At 47.3% G+C, this 19,299-nt stretch overlaps 1 protein-coding gene across 5 annotated transcripts in view; it reads right to left on the reverse strand.

Moving 5' to 3' along the window:
• RALGDS (ral guanine nucleotide dissociation stimulator) overlaps positions 1 to 19,299 on the reverse strand; it is a 104,196-nt gene that overhangs the window by 22,707 nt on the left and 62,190 nt on the right. For 2 of the 5 annotated variants that reach the window (XM_032779044.2, XM_032779035.2), the window contains exon 1: positions 19,076 to 19,299. The exons of 2 other annotated variants lie outside the window; for them this stretch is intronic. In XM_032779044.2, the coding sequence (XP_032634935.1) occupies positions 19,076 to 19,261 (186 nt within the window). In that variant the 5' untranslated portion in view covers positions 19,262 to 19,299. Of the gene's footprint in view, positions 1 to 18,219; positions 18,298 to 19,075 lie in introns of those variants that run through there. One more of the 5 variants, XM_032779055.2, reaches the window with a different exon arrangement.

The following is a 19,299-nucleotide window of genomic DNA, read 5'->3' on the forward strand; positions in this document are numbered from 1 at the left end:
CACGTGTAGGTTACATAAGAGCTAAACACAAAACACATGATTTCCAAAAAAAAAAAATAAATTATATATATATCGTAAAATTCCAATGGAAATAGTTGTTTATAAACAGACCTTCCCCTGCAGTGTTTGCAACCCACAGAAGGAAGCAGTGAGAACCACACAATGAAACCAGCCAAGAAGCAAAAGCGAAATTGACTTTGTCAAGTCTCATTGGCCAACCTGGAGAACGATGTAAAAACCAAACTGAGTGCCTCCCAAACAAGTTTGGGTTTTTTTTTAAACTTTTGAGATGAGTCAATAAGGTGAAGGAGGCAGCGAAGTGTGTGACTTAATTTAAGAGTGAGCATGACAAAGCCACTGCAGGTGAGATACAAACAATTAACACACAATTACCAAGACCTAAGAATTAACTCAGGTGCCCATTAGTTCACACTTAGCCCTCAGTAAATACAGGTAATGAACTGTTATTAAAAAGGTATCAGCCTGCAGTATGGGTGACAGAGACAGAGTTGCTTAGAGAAACTGTTTTTACACTGAGGCATCCTGGACAGCATCTGGATTAAATAAGATGACTCTGCTTCTCTAACACCTTCCAGCTGAGGAACTCAAATGCTTTAAGGCCTATTACTGTTTATTATTTGAGCCTAAGTGAATGATATCTTGCATCCTTCCTCAAGAGATACCATCACTCTGTTTACACAGATGGGAAAAAATAAGAGCTCCACTGTCTTACTACCTCAGGATAGATCTGGACTCACAATTCTGAATAAATGCAGCTACTCCAGCAGCAGTAGAGGTGGAGGCTGCCATATAGGCCAAGACTCAAGTGTGTTTTACCCTCATCTCGTCTAACCCTGTCTACAATCCACCTTCCACCACTGGATCTGCACTTGCTGAGAATGCTAGCATAGACAAGATTAAGGACCTGGTCCAAAGCCCATTGAAGTCAATGGGAGTCTTTACATGGAGTTCAATGGACTTTGGATCAAAAATGTAGGTGACTTTTTCCAAGGTCAGTGAAAGTAAGATTTCCGGTGCCCCATTCTAGACGGCGCTCGCTCATTGATAAGTTGGGAGCAGTCCTTCGGAGAAAGCCAGGAAGCTCTCTCTAGAAATCTGTTCCACCTATGTCCATTTCCCCCAGGGTTCACACAAGCCCTGAATTAGGTTTCACTCATTCACTGAAGCAGAAGCCTGGGTTCACCAGGCTGAACTGCAGTTACTTCTGAGCCTCTTACATAAGCCACAACATGTAGCCTTGTTTGAAAGGAAACAAAAAAACCCCTCTCTAGCAAGAGGAAAACAGCTTCATTTCTGTGAATCGGACACAAAAGCAGAAACTCCGCCTTGTTCTGCTTGTCTAAAATAAGAATCAGCAACGCAAGGAATTTCCTTAGGGGGGTTTCCATGCAATGCCAGAGAGCAGCAATACAAGCAGCAGAGTTTCGTTTTCCCCACCTCTTGGGATTGTCCTCCCCTTACCATCCACACACAGGGATATAAGCCATTTCCTTTCAAGTGCAATGCTCAGGAAGAGGTCAAGAGAGACCATCCTACTCTGATTATTGTGCCAACCCCATCCCCATAGTATCCAAGGGCCAAGGACAAAGGAAAGATGCCTTGTGTAACAACACACCAGGTCTAGGTTACTGCTAGCATGGGCCTTGGTTGACAAGCAACTTAAGGTGCCAGGAATGTCGGACACCCGTCTGAAGTACCAGTAGGGCACCAATTGCACCTGGGGCAGCATGTAGGGCCAGTCTTTTTGAGTAACCACCACAAGACGTGAAGACTTCATGGATACCTACTGAGCTAGAACTTTGCCCCCCAGGCCCTGCTGTTGTCTGTTCTCTGGGGGTGGAGTTTCACTGGGCAATGAGATGGGGCCTTCACAGACACGGAGGCAGAGGTGCTTTAAATCAGTCCCTTGTTTCAATCATTACATCTCTGTTAACACATAAGGAGGGAAGGAGCTTTGGAGAGACCCAGTGACACTGAGCTGATGGTCACTGGAGCCAAGATGGTGCAGTCCTTTGCAAGCTGAATCTGCCCTGGTGGTGGGAGTAGATGGGGAGAACAGCAACAGGCTCCACCCAGCAAGATGCGGACCACACCCGGAGTGGTGTGAAGTGCTTGCATTCACTTCCTCTGAAGTCCAATGGGAACTGTGGGTGCCCCACCACTGCCAAGAGGACGCACGCCGCAATACAGGGCACATACACACTTCCACAACTCCCTTCATCCCGAGTTCTCAAAGCACAAATGTTGAACAGCTCCTCATGAGCTCACTGTGAGGAAGGCAGGCATGACTGCCCCCATTCTACAGATAGGGAAACTGAGGATCAGAAAAGCAAAGCAGTTGTGAAAGGAACCCAAAGATCCTGACTCCCACTCTCCTTTTCTGGTCTCACTGACTGGAAGGGGAGACAGAGCCAACGTCCTTTACTGTGGGTTATATACTTCTGTGGCACCAAATCCACTGTAGCCTCTAGCGGCTCCATCCTGGAGAGCTAATCACTCAAGCACTAAAACAGTGTCAGGAAGTTAAACAGATGGAGGTGTATTCTTCTAACTCTATGCAGTCTCCGCCTTCCTTCCTTCCTGTCCCTGAGCCACTTCAGTCAAGGAACAATTCCAAAGCCCTATTAAAAAGTAACTACAAAGGGGAAAAACAGGAAGAGTATGGAACAGGGGCCAGAAGCTAAACCTGAATGGGGGTGGGGAAGCAGAGGAGAAAGGTTTTCCCCAAGACATGGGAGCAGCCAGTCGCCCCATCAGCTGCTTGACTCTGCAGGTCAGGATTTCCTGACACACTTAATGCACATTGTGTTTTACTTTAGGCGTTAAGAGCAGAAAATTGCGTTCCCTGGCCCCAGCTGAGACAGCCTGAGCTACTGGACCCAAAGGATTTTCAATGACTTTAGAAACCTGTAGTTGCCCCTGACTGAAATCAAGAGATGGGAGATACCCATGAACCCCTCCTCTGTCGGGAACCAGTCTAATTTTAAGTGACTTGAGGGATGGGGCTCCTGTCCCTTCCTTTGGGGAAAACTATTCCACAGCTTTCTCCATTTTGACCAAGATTCTCCAAAGTGACCAGTCGTTTTGAGTGCCCAACATGACACACTTAAGGGGCCCAATTTTCAGGCCGGGGGGAGGGGGAGGGGAATCAGGCCTTTTTAAGGCATCTCAAGTTAAGGGAGAAGAATAGCTCAGTGGTTTGAGCGTTGGCCTGCTAAACCCAGGGTTGAGAGTTCAATCCTTGAGGGGGCCATTTAGGGATCTGGGACAAAAATCTGTCTGTGGATTGGTCCGGCTTTGAGCAGGGGGTTGGACTAGATGACCTCCTGAGGTCCCCTCCAACCCTGATATCTTATTAAGACACCCAAAATCTCCAGCCTCTTTGGAAAAATCTTGGCCTGAGTTACTGAAATCCACACTCATCATTTTGGTAGGAGAGAACCCCAATGGCACTGGGGTCTGTTACAAGGGAGCCTTTGCAACTTGCACAAGTGAGTCAGTGGCTGGGGATTAGGAACTAAACCTCTTAGTTCCAGACACAAGGCAGTGCAGGGAGCCTGAGTTCTCCTCTGGTCTGGTTTCACTTCTAAAGGGGTTTTAAAAAAGAAAATCAAAACTGCTTTGTTGCACACAGTGTCTTCATCAGCTGGAGACAGTGGGCTGGATTTAAAGGGGTGCTCGGCACTCACCAAGTCCTCACTGCCTTCAGCTGGAACCACAGGGGCTCAGAGCTTCTGAAACTCAGGCCCTTTACATGGAACACACAGGAGAGTGGGAACTGCAGTTGCACTCTGCAGTGAGACACCAGGGGCACTGGATTTAATCCAAACCCCATGTCCCTGCACACAAGAATGTATGAGGGCCACTCGTGCACTCAGACAGTTGCACCTTACGTGAAAAATATACGGACAAGCTTCCCAGAGGCAGGACTTCTTAGGACAGACAGGCATTCTGCGACGTGCTCCTTTTCTAGGGTGATGAAATTCATAAAAAAAAACAACACACACACACCACAAACACCCTGAGCCCTGCATGTTTCTTCCTCCACTCAAGCTCGGGGCAAAAAGCACCCAGCCAACACAGCAATTTCAGCCCTTGCTCCATGTTTGAGCTTTGTGGTCTTGTTAACTTAAGCATGCATTTCCACAATCTATATATAAAGGCAGCCACGCATGGCAACATACTGCTCACGCAAACGTGCACAGCTCAGGGCACAAGGAAGAGGAACCAGAATGTCACCGTGGGTGGTAATTAGCACACAAAAATAATAGGTATCACTGGATCGGATTAAACAGAGTGTCCGACGGTAACTCACTCCACTTCAAAGGACTCAGATGACGTAGATCTGACCCCCAACGCTGGGACACAGAGCAGGAGATGGAGAGAGACAGAGGTGCAGAGATGGAATGTCTAGACACTAAAGTAATGGGTGCATTCAAAATGCAACATCATTATTACAACTTAGAGACGAATCAAAACAATAATGATTTTTCTGTCTTCTTCCAGCCATGCCTCAGGGGTTTGGTTCAGTTCCCAGGGAGCCAGTACTTGACCCAGGGGGTTGTTTTTTGGCAAAAATAAAACCTGTCCATACCGAGCAATGATTTGAAAACTAAGACAAAGCTTCCTGCATTTTTGACCATCACTATTTGCAGCCTTGATAGGCCAAAACTAGGACCACTTAACTGTCCTCAGTCCCGCTGCTAACCTAGGAACATGCATAATTAAAATGGGAGCCAGGTAAAAAATACTAGTAACCCAGGTTTGGAAGCATGTGGGGAGGGCACAAGGGGACTGGGCTTATAAAAATCAAATGCTTTTATTGTTTTTCAAAACCTAAATCTGCCACTTAGTTCTGCTCATCTCTAAAATCAACTCAGACAAACTAGAGAATTAAAAGGTTCTGTGTTTAACCCGGATGGAAAAAATCTCTGCATTGAAAGCATGAACCCAAAAGCTTGTCTTTTTCACCAACCAAAATTGGTCCAATAAAAGATCTTACCGCACTCACCTTCTCTCGAACATAACAGAAATACTTCCAGCAGATGTGATTGTTATGGCAGTGCATGCACATGAGCAGGGCCCCTTTGTGCTACACATGGTGTTCAAACACATAGGGAAGAGAGTCCTTGCCCCCAAATAATTGAAAAAGCAGAAAAAAGGTTTTTTCCCTCTCTCTTTTAATCTATGAATAAGAACTATATATCAAAGGATGAGAGCTATTAAATTTTAAAATCTTGAAGGATATGGTAACCAGAAACCATCAGTTCAATTTACTTAGTTTAATAAACCAGTTAGTTTTAAATGCAAAATATATTTTAACAAAAAAAACCCAAAAACACAAAACACACCACACACGCACCTCTTTCTTCTTATATAGCCAGCACGTTTAAGGAAGTTGTATTTAATAAACAAACTAAAATGCATCTTTTGTGCATTGAATTTGAATTTCCATCCAAATAGAGCTTGACACAAATCACAAGTATGAAAGGCATCATTCACCATTTTCTGTCATAAAAAAAATCTGAAAAAACCCCCAAAATTAACCTATATAATTGTTTAAATAAATGTGTACAGAAATAGTGTAACCTTCTGGTTAGCAAAAAGCAGCACCAATTTTAGTGCAAAGGTTATAATTAGTTGCAAATCAACATGTTTTAATGGTTACCAACCAATGAGAATCAACCTCTCTTTAGGGAAATAACTAAAGTACAAATGCAAAACAATTAGAATTGATGCTTTAAACCAAGGTTTCCTGATTGTTGATTTAAATCGTGATTAAAATTGGGGCTTTAAATTGCTATGATTTAAAAATCAGTCCACTCTGATTTCTAGCTGCCTGTTGAGCTCTTGGGACAGGAGTGGAATGGGGAGCTTCCCTCCTCTTGAGGAATTAATCCTCAACCCTCTCCACGGGGACCAATCCATTCTTCTCCTATCCCATGCACCATTCCAGAGCAGCCACTCAGTGCAGCTCCATGACTCTGTAAATAGCCGCCTATTCAATAATCCACTGGCTTTAGCTTGTAACTCGTCAGTTGGCTATGGTTCAAACATGGTTTAGCTGTGCAATTCCAATCTTATTTCTGTTTTTTCCACACATGCCCTCACCTCCCACTCCACTGGATGCCTTTAATGCAGACCTGGTTACTAAAGTGGTAATAAAGATCAAGTCAGTGCCTGGGCCTGGCCTGGGTCTGGGTCTGGGGAGAAGAACCAAGGATCTCTGTGTCAGCGTTAGCATCTCTAAGCCACATTCTCTCCGGATGAAGATGACTGCCAAGGGATCTGACCTTGCCTGTACACAAACTGGCACTGGTTTACTTTAGCTGGTGCAAGCCCCTGTGGGGACACACTTATTTTAGTTTAAGGGTAGCTGCTCCTAACTGATTTAAGCTAAACCAGAGCATGCCACACAAACTCAAATAAGAGTGTCCACACGGTGATGTGCACCAGTTTAAATAGCATCACATTCTGATCTTAATTACTCTGGTATAAACTCTCTGCCTAGGTAAGCCCTAAGAGTCAAGACCTTCAGCATTTTAAGAGCCCTGGTGACCCCAACTGTTTCTCTTGGCTGTCATCAAATCAATTAGCAAAACATTTTCCAAAAAAAGCACCCACTAATTTCAGGTGCCCAACTTGAGACACACATGGACTTTGTTCAGAGGTGATGAGCACTCAACTCTAGCGCAAAACCAATGGGCACTGCTGGTTCTCACACCTCTGCAAGGTAGGCTGGTGTATGAGACAGCGGCAGCCACAGTGAGTGGGCTGTTTTGAAAATTCAGCCAGAATCTCTCTACTTCTGCTTCTTCCCCCTTTACAGGGAGGATGATTTCATGAGGCCCTAGATACCCAGATTCGTTTGCACCCTTATCTGGATCAGCCATTGCACCTGCACTATGTAACGGCACTGAAGTGGCTAGCGAAGGGTTACCCAAAAGATATCCACAATCCCCAGCACCCCACAGAAAGTCTATGGCCTGAGTGCCCTGAAAGCTGCAAACCCCAGCCCCATCACTGATCTGCATGGCACGGCAGGGTCAATGCACTTGGGTAACCCAAGTCAATGCTGCTACTGTATTCATTAAGGCAGAGAGGGTCTCACTGTAGTCTAGGCCAATCAAAAAAACCACCATCTCTCATTTTGGTTTGTTTTTTTTTTGGTTGTTGTTGTTTAGAGTGACCCAATAAACAGCTGAAGCAGAGAAAATGCAGGAAAGGTCCATTGAACCGCGCGGCCAGCACAGGGCTGTTTGTGAAAGACAGGGAGAAAGAAAACGAGGGCTTTTGTTCTCTAGCCATGCTCCCCGCCCCCGACTCCGGACACAGTTGATGCATGACTCCTCCATTTGTTACTGCTGGGCTTTCTGGGCTGTTCTGCACTGCATGAGGGGGTTTAAAACCCCACACATACATCCAACCCCAGTTGCTCCCCACAGCCTCCTGACTGCCCAGATTTCATGCCAGAGCCCTATGCTACAGCATCTCCTTCGGCTCCACCGCAGTGAAATGGGGGGATGTGCCTGGTGATGTTGATAAGCTGGATATTTTCCTCTCAGGTGGTTCCCTCCCAGCCCCCAGAGTCAGTTCTGATGTTTGGGAGGGGGAAGCTGGAGGGGAGGAGAACTGACACCAAGCATTTTTGTTTTGTCATTAGGAAAATTTCATATTATTGGGATTGCGGAGATGGCACCTACAGGCTGGTAGGTGCTTGCAATCACGTAAGAGAGAGTCACAGGCCAACAACCTAACATCAATATCTGGAATTAAAGGGACCACCTGATTTTCACAGGCGCTGAGCTACCGAAGTCGAAGATGATGGGAGCTGAAGGTTCTCGGCACCTTTGAGAATCAAGTCACTCTCATTTAAGGACCTAACCTGTACACAGAGCAGCCTGACTGTTAAGCACCCAGGTCAGAATATTCTGACCATAGTTCCTGCCTGAAAGGGTCCGAGGGCCCAACCCTGAGTACGCTACTGGGAGAAGCCCCAGCGAGCCAGAGACGAGTACTCAGGCAGTAAGCGCTGGGCCCTCAGTGAACAGACTTAGGACAAAAACATCAGGGCTTCAGAGCTATATTCTCTGCTACCTGCCTGAACATAGCCCCCTGCTCCCCCTCATCCCTGCTCTGACTGGTCAGCATTGCATTTGTGGATGCATAGCCTGCAGTACACTCTGCCCCAGCACCACCCAAAGGGCTGATCATTTGGAGGCGCAGCCAAGAAATTCCCTGTAACATAGATTTAAAATCAATATTCTAGGGTGAGGCAGCTTCTGCTCGAAGGCCATTTCTCTTGCACTGAGCTAGCACTTCTGAGGCCATGTCTATGTTCCGGGCATGAAAGCAGCATATTATAGATATTAGGGACTGCCTTTCAGTCATGTTACCAGAACACCTGCAGCTCCCGCTGCACAGAAAATCAAATGAACACTGAGCAAAGTCAACTCATCCTTAGACACACAATTTAACAAGCCACTGCAGACACAAGCTGGTGGGCTAACTGGGCTGCTCCTTCCACCCAAAAACTTTCCGGAGCAGGATTAGCACTCTGTTTCCCTTTGCGGGGCCTCATTCACCTGCTCTGGATTACCAGCTACTGGCAGCCACAGAGCCTTATCCCCTCAGTCTGAATTCCAAGCCACGTTCCTGTTTAGAATTATTTCTCTAGGGCAAGGACTGCTGGAGAGGCCTCAGCAGCCCCAAAACAACAGCTGCTGGGATCCATAGGCAACATCCACCGCCACTGCGTAAGCACTGGTGTGCAAGACAGGCAGAAGTGCCTGCCTTCCACTCAGGGCTCTTTGGGTTTCAGGGTCTGAGCAGAAGGAAGGACTACCCTGAACTGCCCCTTCTCACTAGATCAGAGCTTTGTGAGGAGGTTCTGAACTCTCCAGCACCCCACTCACTTTCTCTCTTCACCTGCACGGGACTGGACTGGAGAGGGAATTACTTCAGTGCCAAAAAAAGGTGTCACAGCACTGATGGCCCCAGATCCAAAGCCCCAAGAAATTCTGACAGTTTGGAGAAGATGCAACTCAACAGCCAAGCATTCAAGGGCTTGTCTGCAAGATGTCTAAAGCTTCCCAGGCTCATTCAGATCCACCTATCCATTAGCAGAGATGGGTCTGAATCAACACGCCAGGGCCAGACACGCTCAAATCTGGGGGTATTCAAAAAAAAAAAAATCCCAAGATGAGTGTTGTGGCACAATCCAACATGATCAGAAACATGGCAGGAAACAGGAGCTTAGCTACATCACCCCGCCAACAGTAAACCATAGCCATGTCCTGAGTCATTTAGATGCTCACAGAAGCAAGAGAGGCACCAGTGCCTACTCTAAGCTAAGCTGCACTGTGGTGACCAGGACACCATCACTAAACGACAGCCGGGATACAGCCAACCAGCCACAGAGCTGCAGACTAGCAACAGGCAATGGCGCAGCACCATCCATCCAGAGGCTCCAGCCAAGTGATTTAAACACCAGAGGCAAGGAAAATGTAACCAAAATATCCACTTTCAAAAGCGCAGCTGAATAAAGACAAGCAGGAAGAAAGTTCTGTCACTTGACCAAACAGCCTTCCCCTGCCCTGCTTTCACTGACATCCCTGGGAGCTACGTTGAGAGCACCTGGGGAAAGATCAAGTCAATCCCGGCCTTGCTCACTATAATAGCTACATCCTGCAAATCCTCCATATGCTCATCTCCCATTGACTTCAGCCAGACCCTGCAAGAGAGAGGGGCCAAAGGCAGAACCACTTACCCAGACCTTTATGAAGGTTCAGATAAAACAAACCTAGAGCCGAATCATCCCAAGTTTTTGGCCTGAGCTGAAAGTTCCAGGGGTTTGAAGTCAGGATTTCAGTTCACTTCCCCTCTATAGTTTTGGCTCAACCAAAACAGTCTTGCTTTGTCCAGTTTCACTAAGAGATGGAATGTGTGTGTACATGTACATACACACACACACACACACTCTCTGAAGTTAATTCAGGCTAAAAACAAACAAACCACCAAACAAACAAATCTATTAAACTGAAAATATCAACCTCAAACAGGCACCCAGAGTGGACTCTCAGGTTTCGCGTCACTATGGAAACATGTTCACTATAAAGAGAGGGGAAATCTCAGTGGTTTTGCTCTGTCATATAGAAAGACATTTTGTATTACGGGTAGGGAACACTTTAAAAGCCAGATTTCCATACAGGCATTCTGCTCAGCTGTTATTTGTTAAAATGTGATTAACAGAGAGAAAAGCAACTCTAAAAATAACACCTCAGCATTCCAGATTAAGTCACCAGGAGTGACTTTCCTATTAAATCTGCTTTGTTTGCAAGTCAAAACAAATTTTTCTTCTCTCCCCCACTCCCCCAAATGCCAGCACTGAAAGCTCAGCCTTGGTGTCTGGAAATTTAAGCTGTGTTTTTCCTGCTTCCTACAGTATGATCAGCATCAAGGACCGAGGAATCAGAATTTAGCTGGGCAGCTGCAGTCATAGCGCACAATTCAGAAAGCTGCCCAGGAGCCAATGTGAGCAGTAAGAAGAGGCCATTTCCCTCTGTACAGTCACATTTCTGTGATGAACCCAGTCAAAAGACCAGCTGAGTAATAAAAACAAACCCATTGTTGTTTAGTTATGCAAGATAAATATGCATTACACGTGCATGTATGCCAGCTCAAAGCTCTGACAATGCCAGCTGTTACGTTACTACCACTCCTCAGATATGTGTGGTAGTTATTTCATGTAAAATAACTGTTCTATTAAAACCAAAACAAACTGCAGCCCTGGGAACACGTGCACTGTGTTCATTAACTAATTAGTATTTGCATGGCACTAAAGGAAAGGAAAGAGCCACAGACACGTTCCATGTTATTGCCAAGTTACAGTTATTTCTTTGTAGTGCAGTAGCGCCAGAGGGTTCTGGCCACATTGTGCTAGGCACTGCACAAAACACGTAATAAAGGCAATCGCTGCCCCAGAGAGCTAATAATCCGTTCCCAGCGTTGCCCAGTGATTAGTCTGGAAAGGAGCTCTTTTCTTTCCATTTCTATGGCACAAGAGAACCCATGGCAGGACAGCAGAGAAAGCAAAGCCTCACTCTTTTCAAATCAGTCTGAACAGACTAGAGGGCCCTCGCACACAAAAAAACTTTATAGACAGGAACAACTCCATCAAAGTCAGCAGGGCTGCTTACATATTTATTTTTGCTAACTGCATGTATTGAAACTAGCTATTAAAAGAGCTAGAGACACAGCTCACCAGCTGTCCCCAGAGACGTACCCTTTCCTACCTGGAGGAGGGGAGGATGACACTTAAACACACAATTTAGCCCTGATGCCTAGCACTTGGTTTTCACTTCCCCTCCTCTTCACAGTCAGCCTGAGCTGAACCAATCAAGCAGTGGTGAATCCATTTACAGGGCAGGAGACTAGGGACAGTTCCACAGAACCAGCTGGTGTTACTTTGTTCTCTTTGGCGGTGTCTCTCCCTTTCTTTAATTGCATTGGGAGCAATGTCCAAGTATATCTTTATCACAGAGGGAGCGCAATGTAGTGCATTGTGGGTAGGGCATGAATTAAGCAGGCACATGACAACAGGATTTAACAGCACTTTCTGGAAGCTGCTATGTGAGCTTCTAAAGGGTCTCAGATTTCCATTGTTTTAAACAGTGTTTCTAGACTTGGCAGGGCTATCTTCCCATGTCTGCAGACAGCCTGAGGCAACAGCTCTAACAGTTTTGTCTTCACTGCACAGTTAATCCAGGCTTTTACCTGGGATTTAGCGCAGCATCCTCTACCATCCACACAGAAAAGCCTCTGACCCAGGTTTGGAGGTGCTTTACACTAGTTTACGCAGGTGGAGGGATGGGTCAAAGCTGAGCTCTGCTCCATTCTATCTACTTTGCAGTAAGGATGGGAGCAATCCCACAGTTCCTCCCCAAAGACAGACAAGTTCACCCTCAATTGATGTGCTGAGCAGTCTAGGATTCTCTCCCAAAGTATCACAGGATACAGCCCCAGACACACGGGGCAAGGACGTAACTAGTGAGGTCACAGTAATGTGAGAAGGGCCTTGCACTGGGGATGCTAGGCTGACCCAGGTGCCAGTCACCCAGATTAGCAGTGCAGTGAAGACACAACCTGAGGGCCTGACGCAAAACCTACTGAAGTCAGTAGGAATCTTTCCACTGATTTCAATGGGTTTTGGATGGGGCCCACCTTGAGAGGTGTTAACTGCATCCATCCAGCTCAACAGGATGTTAACCTGAGATGCTAACTATGAGAGTTTAAGCAGCAAGGCCACTTAACCATTTCACCACTGACCAGTTTGGATGTGTCTGTTAAAATGTAGGATTAAACAGTTTAAATGTAGATTAAACAGAAAACTTGCTCCTTGCAATAAAACCCTGAATGTATTCTGCAGATAACCCACACAAGTTAAAGCTAGGGGGATGGGAGGATATTGCGGGGGTGGGAAAGATACTCAAACAAATCAGTTTTACATTGCAGTGCACTGCTGCTTACACTGCAAAGAGAATGGCTCTCTGAGCCTGTTTGGATAAACTGCACAGAGCATCATATAAAAAACTTTTTAAATTAAGGTCACTTTTACGTAGACTGCAAACTATCTGGACCATCAACTCTTTGGGGCTTGGGGCAGGGACATTATCTTTGAATCTATAAGGTGCTCTGCACATTTATAGCACCAGACAGACAATTAAATCCATTGATAAGATGTGTCCCATCACTCAGCATTCCCTTCAAAGGGTCCAGTTTCCCATATGAACACATTCTCACAAACTCACTTTGCAGAAGCCATTATTCGGAAAAGATGCACAAATTCCGCCACAGACCGAGTGCACGCTGGAATTCCACCTCCCAGAAAGCAAAGCCATGAGTAAAATGCTCTCCCCACATGCAGCCAGCTCAGCCGGCATTGTATCCAAATCCCATTCCTTAGCAACAGCTTTTCCTCCCCCCTTGCTGGGTCCATGGGAGATGCAGAGATATTTGTGAGCTGCAATAGCCCCACAGTGCTGCAAAACCACAGTCCTCGTATTTATACAACTGCCTGAAAAAAAGAGCCACTGGGCAGCTCTGACTGCAATGGTGCTGGACAAAGTACAGATTAGGCGGACATTGGGCCTTTAAATGTGGTCTAGGGTGACCTAAATAAGTTCCTAACTGCTGTTTCAGTTATACATCCTGCACATTGGGGGGGCGGGGGAGGGATGGGGACACAGTGACTGGCAATTAGTCAAAGTGCCAGAAAGGATGGGCCTGCCCATCAAGACACCATTTCAATGATAAGCCCAGCTGAAGTGCAATGGAGGAACATACCATTCGCTAGCACTGCTGGACTTGCTGGCAGTGGGTGACAATCACAGCCCCCAAAGGGAGAGTCAGGCTTCCTAACACCCAATGGTACCAAACCAGCACAGGCATTCCTTTGTTATTCCATTAAGAAATCTCTGTGAGCAGATCCTGTTCCATCCCTGAACAGTAAACAGCCAATTCTCCTTCGCTCCTCCCCTCTCTCTAAGGAGGTTTGACCTCACGGCTCTATGGCAATGCCCTAAGCAAAAGGAAGGAAGCACAGGAATGGGTTCCCTAGGGAGGTGGTGGAATCTTCATCCTTGGAGGTTTTTAAGGCCCAGCTTGACAAAGCCCTGGCTGGGATGATTTAGTTGGGGTTGGTCCTGCTTTGAGCAGGGGGTTGGACTCGATACCTCCTGAGGTCTCTTCCAACTCGAATCTTCTATGAGTCTAAGGAGTGAAGGAGATTCTGTAACACACACCCCAATAGGGGACATAAAACTAGCCCTCTGCAAGGGACATCAGTCTTGGTTCTCCCTCCCACAGGTTCCTCCTACTCGGCCCCAGGTCCTCAATATTAGCTTACAATCACTACGGCCTGGGCTTTATCACGGCTTGGTTTCTGGAGAACTAAAAGGTAGCTCCATTATACTTCAATCAAATCAAAGCCAGCTACTATTTATTATCTGTATTCCAGGAGTGCCTAGGAGCTCACTGTGCTTGGATTGGTGCAAACACAACTGAAAAACGGTCCCTGCCACAAAACCCATTGCAGTCAATGGAGAGACTCCTCTTAGCATCAATGGCCTTTGGATCAGACCCTCTGAGCCTAAGTCACCGGTTCAAATCCAACACTTGGGTGCTACTGATCTGGGTAGATGTGATGTGAATTTGACAGTATCCAGACCCCAATATCACTGGAATGACTCAGTCCTAGTAATCTCACCTGGGAGGCCAAAGAATAAGTGGCCAGGCTGAGCACCCACAACTCCTTCCTCATCCCCGCAAGGTGATCTCCCCTAGGGCAGGGCAGAGGCATGATGGAGGGGTTGGTGGGGAAGCACAAGCCTGCGGATAAAGAAGAGGTTTCCGTTTCCAGGGCTGCCAATCCAGCACTTAAATCCATTCACACCCCAAACAGAGCCAGGCTCTGGAAGGTCTGTCCCTCCTATGGAAACCGAGACAGCAATCTCCAGGTAACACAATCCTTATACAAACATACTTGGAAGCCTCTCCCCATCCCGCTTTAATGGTATCAAACAAAAAAATCCTGCCTGCCCGGCTGTTTATGTTCTTCTGCACTTGTGCACACACACTCACCACCACCTCAGCCCGCTTCGCAGCCGGGGCTGCACCTTTTGGAACAGCACCAGAAGGTGGATCCCCATCCAGGAAATACCAGCAGATTATTGTCCTGTGGGCTGCAGGAGACATATCGCACTGCAGCTTGAGCTCAGAGGAGAGCACTTTGCGCAGACAGCATCTCTGCTCCCCAAACCTAACATGGGAGACCAGGGAAAGAGAGGTTTCCTCTCCCACAAACAATACCACATGAAGCACTGGTCCCATGAGCAATTCATGTTATTGACAGACCAACTAACAACAGCAGGCCTCTTTTTATTGTCCACAGTACAAGTACAGCCTGGGTAGCAACCGTACAACGTTAAGGAGATGCAGCATGTGTGCATAACAGAACCTGAATGGAGACATTAAGATGATGTCTTGGAGATGGTACAGATAGCGTGGGATTGCTTGTTCCATAGACATCAGGAGGAGATCAGCTGAAGTCAGGAGGAGAATACGCACTTAGCCTGACGAACACCTTTTCATGAACCCCTATTATAAGCCCCGTTACTTTGTTGGACCAGGCAATGAAGCTGTGGCCCAATGCATAGAAAAGGTTTGAGCGAGGAATGCACAAAAGCCAAGTTTGGAGAAAAAGGGTTTTGTTTGCCATATGTTGATGAATACATGGTAAACTTCTAGCTTGGACAAGGCGGATGTAGTTTTAACGTGTATTAGCAGGTCAAGGTAAACCCTAGGCCCTCCCCTGACCCTTGATTACAGGAATTCTTCATGCATCCCCAGGCACTTAGAGCCAGATTATCAATGTTTTTCTAACTTCCATTCACAGTCCATTAATAGGCAGCAGGTTTAAAACATAAGGAAGAACTTCTTCACAGAACACACAGTCAAAGGCATGCATCAGAGGCACCCACTTTGTCAGACGCGTATTCACCCATGAAAGCTCATGCTCCAATACGTCTGTTAGTCTAGTTACAAATCCAGACTAACACGGCTACCCCTCTGATATTAGTCAACCTGCGGAACTCCTTTCCAGGGGAGATTGTGAAATATAACAGAATTCAAAAAAGAAAAAATAAGTTCATGGAGGGTAGGTACTTCAATAGCTATTGGCCAAATAGTCAAGGACACAATTTCATGCTCTGGATGTCTTTAAACCTCTGACTGCCAGAAGCTGGGACTGGACAACAGGGGATGGATCACTCAGTAAGCTACTGGGCTAGACAGACCATTTGTCTGACCCACTATGGCTGTTCTTATGTCTCCAAGGCTTTTCTTATTTTATTTATAGATAAGATAGACATACCCCCCCACACTCCCTGGAGAAAGAACTCAGTTTAAGTCCCACAGAGCAACTTCCTTAGCAGCAGCCTGGTGTGACTAAAAGCAGAGATGAAGTTGCCACAACTGCACTGATTTAACAGTTTGCCATTCTCCAGCTGTTCTGTCACAACACAAAAACACTCAAAGAGGAATGAACAGGCCCTCATACAATACAATCATAGTAACAGCAATTTCTAAGCATATTCCTTCTGAGGCTCTCCAAGCCATTTACTAGCCTTAATCCACAACACTCCTCTTAGGTAGCAATATGCCCATGTTATAAATGGGGAAACTGAGGTACAGAGAGGGGGAGTGACTAGTCAATGCTCAAAGAGGGAGGGAGTGGCAGCATCAGGAATAGAACCCAAGAATCCCGATGCCTAGTCTACGGTTCTAACCACTAGATGACTCTCCTTCTGACAATCAACAAAAAGGAGAACTGAGATAAGAGCCCCCCAGTTGATCAGAGGATTTTATTTGGGGTAAGCAATCACACCAAACAAATATCCAAGCAAGTGCATCCTTCAGTGTTTTTACCATAAGGCTGCCAGCAGGGAGTGATGCAAGCCAGCTCTGTTCCAACATCATGCCCTTAATCCTCCTTTTCCAACCCCTGCTGCAATTCCTGGGGTCCTGCCAAACTTCTGAACTCCGAGACCCAGGCCAGAGTGCACGAGGGTTTCAGTACGCTCAACCGTTTTCCCACCAGGAGAAGCGCAATGAGCAGAAAGGCGCCCCTCCCCACCCCCTTGTGCCAAATACTCTCCCAGCCAAGAGCCAGGCTCTGCGAGCGCAGGGGTATCTGCCAGACATAACAAGAAGCAGATGATGTGCTCTAAACAATGTCACTACGCCCACCCCTGAGAGAGAGAAGCAGGAGGAAGAGGGAGGGAAGGAAAACAGACTCAAGGCACGTTTGTGAACTTTCTACAATGTTGACAGGGCCAGTCACTAGAAAAACTGCCATGGGGCGAGAGGACCAGACAAGCAAGGCCTGGGGTGACACAGCCAACACCCCAAGAAGCCTCTTTCCTATCTGGGATTTTGAGAGACCAGAGCTCTACATGGGCAGGGAGCTGTTCAAGGAAGTTGCCTCTGCCATGGGGACTGGCTATTAATCCCAGTGTTAACTACTCTGCCCTGTAACCTATTTAAATCTGGCCTTCCCTCCCTCCCCAGCTATCTGAGCAGTAATCCCAAAAGTTTTAGCGGTGATCCACTCTCCAGCAACCCAGATCCAGGGCTGGATAAGCATGGGTGGGGTGCGGTGGGGTGTAAGTCCTGACAGAAATGGATCTTGCTGACCCATTCTGGTTTGAATCTCTTCATCACTACTGGGCCACACTTCAACTTCCCCATCCCATCAATGGAAGGAAGCAGACAGAATGAATGAGCCAACTGTGAAATACAGCATTAGTTACCCAGGGATGGGTGGAAGGTCCCTGAACTCTCACTACTCTGAGCCAAAGCCACTATCCTAGTGAATGAATGGCACAGTGCTCTTTTTAACCAAGAGGACTGAGAAGTGGTTGATGGGCACAGCCCTGGCTTGCACAGATATACCAAGGGATGCTTTGTGGGTCTCCAACATTGACCTGAGAGCCCCTTGTTGCCTTTCTGTGTTATGCTATGCCAACTCCCTTCCCTGAACCTCTCATTTGACCAGGGTCCCCAATGTTTTCTTAATACATGAAGGTTTCATAACCCAATTCCTTGTTGACAAAAAGCAGCCACTACTCTACCGGCTGTTTTGTGCATCACACATCCCCCTAGGAGGCCAGGCACAATTCCCACCAGCAAAACCTAGATCTGAAGCCAGCAAGAGCTACAAGGGGCTGGTGCTACTTAGAAGGGTCCAGGATCTTGCCCTAGAGTATGACAGTTTTGCATCCTCCACTGAGTGTCCTACTAGGCCAATCCTCATGGGGGAGGATGCTTGGGTCCTTTCTTTGCAACCTGGACAGGCGCAAAGCCGTCATAGGCAGCCAGAGTCTGAGCAGATGTACTGCAAGCCTCCAACAGGATGCCAGACTCTCAGATAAAATATTTAAAAGGCCCTAATTCTAGCTCTCTGCTCCCTTCCGCTAGCTGCATCAGATGGTGCGTGCATTTCTCTGGTTTCTCCTAACTCATATTCCAGCTTGACAACAAGCCTGCCAGAAGGATAATGGCATAAGGCGGAGAAAAGAGATAACAGAGGGCAGCTATTTACCTACTCCTAAATAAAGGCAAAAAGTGCTGCCAAAATACCTTCAACTGTGCTCCTCTCCTTCCCAAACAGCCTGCATCATATGCTCCAGCCTCCCTCGCCATGCCAGGGCTCAGCGCTTGAGCATTAGATACACAACACAAGCCAGCATCAGAAACACACTAGGCAGAGACCATGCAAACTCACAGCACCTGCAAACCAAGCCAGGGATCCCTGTCCTAAGAAGAAGTAGCATGCACATGCACCGCTGCTGTGAGGAGTAAAGCTCCATCACACACTCCACAATGGTTACCTGCACTGTAAAGCAGCTAAGGACCCCCAAGGGTCTTCTAGCCATGATGCCAATAACCCAGAGCACCAGATCTCAGGGGGAATCTGTCTTCTACGAAGTGTGTGTTGTGTGGGAAGGGAGGGGAATGAAACACAAAGCCGGTAAGTCAGGGGCAGGCAACCTATGGCACGAGTGCTGAAGGCAGCACCTGAGCTGATTTTCAGTGGCACTTATGCTGGCCAGGTCCTGGCCACCGGTCTGGGGGCTCTGCATTTTAATGTAATTTTAAATGAAGCTTCTTAAACATTTTAAAACCCTTACTCACTTGACATACAACCACCCCTGCTGTAAGTGAATCCGGGCCCAGGCGCTCACTGGGTGCTCTATAGGCTGACCGGGGGCACCAGGTGCTTTTGAACAGACACCGAAATCTCATTCACTGATTATTACCGAGGTTTTTTATTATTATTTTCTCTGCTGTCTGGACCCAGACAAAAGAATAATACTTTCCTGCGCGGGTCCAAGCCACAGCGCCCCCCCCGCCAGACTGAGCTCTGCTGAGACCCACCAACTCGTTGCACGAGTGACCCACCCGGGCGCCCCGGGGCCAGGCTCCCGCGCCTCACCTCCAGCGGGGGCAGGTCGGGGTCGAGCTGGGTGAAGCTGTGCAGGACCACGGGGCTGCTGCTCTCGCCGGCCACCTCCAGCCTCACGCCGTCCCACAGGCTCCGCATCCTCCGCGAGCTCTCGAACATGTTCTCCGGGCTGCCCGCCCCGGCATCGCGCCGCTCCGCCCGCGCTCGGTTCACCATGGGAGCCGCCGCGCCGCTAGCCCCCCATCGGGACCCGC

Source organism: Chelonoidis abingdonii, chromosome 24, assembly GCF_003597395.2.
Source record: "Chelonoidis abingdonii isolate Lonesome George chromosome 24, CheloAbing_2.0, whole genome shotgun sequence".
NCBI classification, from domain to species: domain Eukaryota; kingdom Metazoa; phylum Chordata; order Testudines; family Testudinidae; genus Chelonoidis; species Chelonoidis abingdonii.